At 54.9% G+C, this 4,557-nt stretch overlaps 1 protein-coding gene across 1 annotated transcript in view; it reads left to right on the top strand.

Annotated features, from left to right (window-relative positions):
- Window positions 1-828: 828 nt before the first annotated feature.
- LOC134098745 (uncharacterized) overlaps window positions 829-4,557 on the top strand; it is a 59,129-nt gene continuing 55,400 nt past the window's right edge. The window contains exons 1-2 of the mRNA XM_062551667.1: window positions 829-882; window positions 953-2,404. Of these exons, the coding sequence (XP_062407651.1) occupies window positions 829-882; window positions 953-2,404 (1,506 nt within the window). The remainder of the gene's footprint in view (window positions 883-952; window positions 2,405-4,557) is intronic.

The following is a 4,557-nucleotide window of genomic DNA, read 5'->3' as shown; positions in this document are numbered from 1 at the left end:
ACAACGCTCGGCGCAGGGCTGATTTGCACTGAAGGGGTCTCGGAGCTGGCAAGATATGCAGCCATATAGCCCACAGTGTTTGTCACAACGTAATAGATTACTTGGTTGAGTGACATGCCAGAAGGCAAAAAAAACAAAAAAAAAACATCATTCTGCAACCAATAAGTGTGAGTTCAAGAAGCATGGACTCCAATAAGGCTCCTAATAATTGTGTTCCTGTACAGTGATTTTGCTCAAGTTAATGGATCTGTCTCTCAGCGTGTCTTGTGTGTGTTCTGTTACCTTGCTGTGGCGCTCCACTTTTAATTAACATGCTGCAATGATTAAAGTTTTAACTTAATTATCTTTATCTTTTTCTCCCAGGGTGTTCAAGCCTCCACGGGAAACTGAATGAGACATTCTGCACGAGACGAGGAGAAGAAGAAGAGGGACAGGCTCGGATAGATAGAGGGGGGGATATTAAATCAGGAGGAGTGACTGGCACCTGCCCCGCAGCGCTCTTTGAAGGGCAGAAGAGAATAGAAACGAAAGAAAGGAGTGACCAGAAAAGAGGGAAAAAAGAGAGAGAGAGCGAGAGAGTGGGAGGGGGGAAAGAGAGAATGAAGACAACTGGAATCCAAGGGTTTCCTCTCGGTGTCTATCACTCGCACTAGAATTTTTCGGAATCCTGGAACCAGGAAGCATGATAAGCTGGAAGTTGCTCTTATTGGTCTCCCTTTTCCTGTGGGAGGAGTTTGGCAGGGCGGGGTCTGCCGCCAAGGTGGTCCGGAGGAGAGGACTGAGCGGGCAGCGTTCGCTCAAACCCGAGGGCAAGGCGCTGGCTGACCAATGGGAAGACAGCCCCGAAAAAGTCGGCCTGGCGACGAGGAATCTCAAGGACCTGTTCGCCCACGACCAGGCCGAGCGCGGCGAGCTCGCGGTCATTAAGAAGCTCTCGCAGACCCACGCCCAGCACCCCCTGCTGGCGAAACGCGAGGACGGACAGAGCTTTGGGGTCAAGCTGGACGGACTGGACTCTGCGGCGCACGGGCTGCCTGGCAACAACGAGGCGGCTCTGGAGCCGAGGAAGAGCAGGAACGGCACCAGGGGCGCCGGCGGTTCCGTCCCCAAACCTGGCAGAACCGATAAAGGACTGCCCATTCATCACAAGATAGACTTTGGCCTCCGCCCCAACAGAACCCGAACCAAGTCCCCGGCCAGGTCCGGTGCCAGAGCGGGGTCCGCCGCCGCCGCCGCCCGCCCCGGCCAGACCCCCAAGGCGCTCTCGCTGGACCCGCCCAGGAAGCTCAACCTGACGGGCAGCTACGGCGTGCTGAAGCTGATCTCCAAGGAGAACCTGGTGCGGATCGTCAACTCGCAGCTGCAGAGCGTGGTGGGGTTGAGCCTCCAGGGCAAGGCCAGCCGCAGCAGGAAGAGGGATCTGATCGACGTGGACCGCGGTGCGGCGCCGGCATCGGCACCGGCGGCCTCCAAGGGGAAGCGGCAGGACCGGGCGGTGGCCTCGGATCTCTACGGCGGCTCGGACAACCAGACGGAGGAGCCGCGCGCGAGCGCCACGTCCCGCGGTGGCAGCAGCGGCCTCAACGCCGAGCAGGCCGCCGCGCGCAGCCTCTGGAGGCCGGTCAGCGAGTTCTCCTCCTCGGACTCGCGGCCCAGCGAGCGGGCCTCGCCGAAAGGTCAGCTCGTCACGGAGACCTGGAGCAGCAGCAGCGGAGGCGGCGGCAAGCGTCTCAGCGCGCACCTGGCGTCCACCCCTCAGGCCGAGGTCCTGAACACCGAGCGGGACGCGTCCTTCGGCTACGGCGACACCCAGGCCGCTCTCCGCGGAGGGACCTCCAACTCGCCCCCTCGCGTTGACCCCGCCTCTCCCTCCGTCTACACCCTTGACCCGTGGGGGGTGCGGACCGTGACCGGCGGCGGAGGAGGCAAGAAAGACAGAGGAGGCGCGGCTGCGGAGGAGGAGCAGGAGGAGGAGGAGGTGGTGAACAAGGACAGGGAGGCGAAGGAGCACTCGAGTCTTCGCGTCAAAGACGAGGCGCTGGAGGAGAGCATCCAGCCTCCGGAGCTGGAGTCCAGCGTGACCCAGGACCCCGTGTGGGCCGTGGCCGAACGCCCCAACAGCAGCCACGTCCTCAAGCTGAGGCCCGAGACCGAGTGGGCGGCGGGGAGAACGGCCGCCGGGGGTGGCGGCGGGGGCAGGATGGGTCACGGACTGATGTTCGAAGAGGCGGAGGAGGTCGGTGAGGACAACGATGATGATGATGATGATGAGGATGGCGGTAACGAGGGCAGAGGCCACAACGAAGGCGGCGGGAAACGTTCTCGCAGCAGGCGAAGCTGGATCTGGAACCAGTTCTTTGTGATCGAGGAGTACACTGGCCCAGAACCTGTACTCATCGGACGGGTAAGGCAAACCTCCTATTTCTATAAATTAGATTAGATTAAATTAGATTAGATTAGATTAAACTTTACTGTCATTACACTGTCTTTCAACTGTCAGTAGATTAATATGAATATTTCTGAGAGGTAGGTGCAGTGGTTGGGGAATTTAAGGATCGAGGAAGTAAGTGACTGAAAGTTCTCACAGGTTCATTTTAGGAAATGTTTTCACAGGTCATGCTATTCTCTCAACTACGCTGAATTCATCTTTCTGATTTGACATCCATATTTGTTGATTGTAGAGGTTTAGGCCAGGGCTCCCAGTGGGGGGTAGGTTTGGGGTGGGATTCTGAGATTTGACTCAGCACCTTTAGGTTGATGACTCTTCACATCTTGCTTTGAGGATTAACTCTGCTGTGTGAACTGTTGGTTCAAAAGCTCATTAACCCCAACGCCAGGTCAGAGAATTCATTAGGGTCTTTCAGATGTCATCACCTTTTTAACTGCCATTGATTTTTGGACACCAAACAATTGAAAGACTGGCTTTCGCTAATCACTCCCCCACAGGTGTGAATCAATTTATCCTCCCAGGACACCAAAAACACACACCCCAAACAAATGCACACACACACACACACGCGCGCCGAGGAGGACTACGGGAAACATCTCCCCAGGGAGGTGACCCTTCCGCAGAGCAGAAGCGAGCGCCATTCCTCCCTTCACTTAGCGACGGCAAAACAGACAGGCAGCTCCCCGAGAACAGCGCTGATGTGATTCCCATCACACCCCTCATTTGAACCGCATTACTCCGATTAGGCCGTCATTCTGCTGTCAATCTCTGTCAATTTGGGGGCCCGGGGGGCACGGGGGCCGCTGCAGGCCCCCGAGTAGAATGTTTCAATCAGGTTCATAATCAGACACGTATTCCTTGGTGCCGCGCCGAGGCAGCGTCGTCGACGGGCACCTCGAACAGCTCCTTTCATCAGACAATCAAGTACAGGGGAGGAACAAAAACAATCGGGGGAGCCCCCATCATTTCCTCCCCCCCTCCTCCTCCACCTCCTCCTCCACCTCCTCCTCCTCCTCTATTTCCTGTTTATCATCCCTGATTCTGAAAGCCTCCTATGCGAGATTGTCTGACAATCACCTGCTTTCAAAGGAAAGCAAAGACAAAATGACAAGATGATGACGCTGTTAAAGTTTGCCGCATTAACCAAGCCGCAAGTGTTTTTTTGTTTTGCTTCAATTGCAATTCTCAGTCTTTTTTTTACGAGGGGAAGCAGATTTACATTGGATTTTGAAATAGCGGAACTGTCTGCCAGACAGCCAGTTATTCGTTTTATCTGACCCAGCAGAGGCTTGCAAAAAAAAAAAAAAAAAAAAGAAACACATGATGCATATTAATGTATAAATATTTGATCAAGTGCGAATGAAAGATTTGTAACGTTAACACTGAAAAATGTACATCTCCTCCAGCCTCCTAGTCGAAGCACATGGCCAATGCGTCTGAAACGGGAGCATGATGAGGGGGCTTATTCCACTGGCAGCGCTGCTGTGCAGATACTTAACCAGCGCCACTTCAGTTAGTCTCCAGCTGTGCTGAAGGCTAGCGCTATATATGGGCCAGCTAATATCTAAGGTAAATGAATAGCGAGGAGAATCCTCGGTGTTAGCCTTAGGCGCTCCTACGCCGCTGTGAGATTAAAAAAAAAAAAAGAATGAGGAAAAAAAAGAAAAAAAAAACCCACGACGCCACCCGTCTCAGTGGGGGGAACGTCTCGCTAACTTCAACTTCCTGCCCTGGCGGAGATTTAAAGGAGAATCCCTGCGGTGGTCGAGGGTCCGGGCCCGCTCACCTGAGTGCGGGCTGGAGCTGCTCGGCGCGGCGAGGCTTTGTGATGGAGGACACTGCTGTTGGGCTGGGCTGCTGCTGCTGCTGCTGCTGCTGCGGTGGGGCTTATTAAAAGGCCCTTGTTATGTTGAAGGGTGTTAGTGAAACAAAGGCTGGACGCCTGCAGTGCCTCGGGTCAACATCCAGGCTTACAGATGGATGCGCTGTAACTCATTAGCGTCAATATGCCCGTTAAGCAGGTGTGCGCGTGCGTGTGTGTGTGTGTGTGTGTGTGTGTGTGTGAGCGTGTGTGTGTGTTTGAAGAAGAGCGAGAGTATGGGTGTGGA

Source organism: Sardina pilchardus, chromosome 2, assembly GCF_963854185.1.
Source record: "Sardina pilchardus chromosome 2, fSarPil1.1, whole genome shotgun sequence".
Classification (NCBI taxonomy): Eukaryota; Metazoa; Chordata; class Actinopteri; order Clupeiformes; family Clupeidae; genus Sardina; species Sardina pilchardus.
The sequence above is the reverse complement of the archived record's forward strand: the minus strand, read 5'-3'. Positions and strand labels throughout refer to the sequence as shown.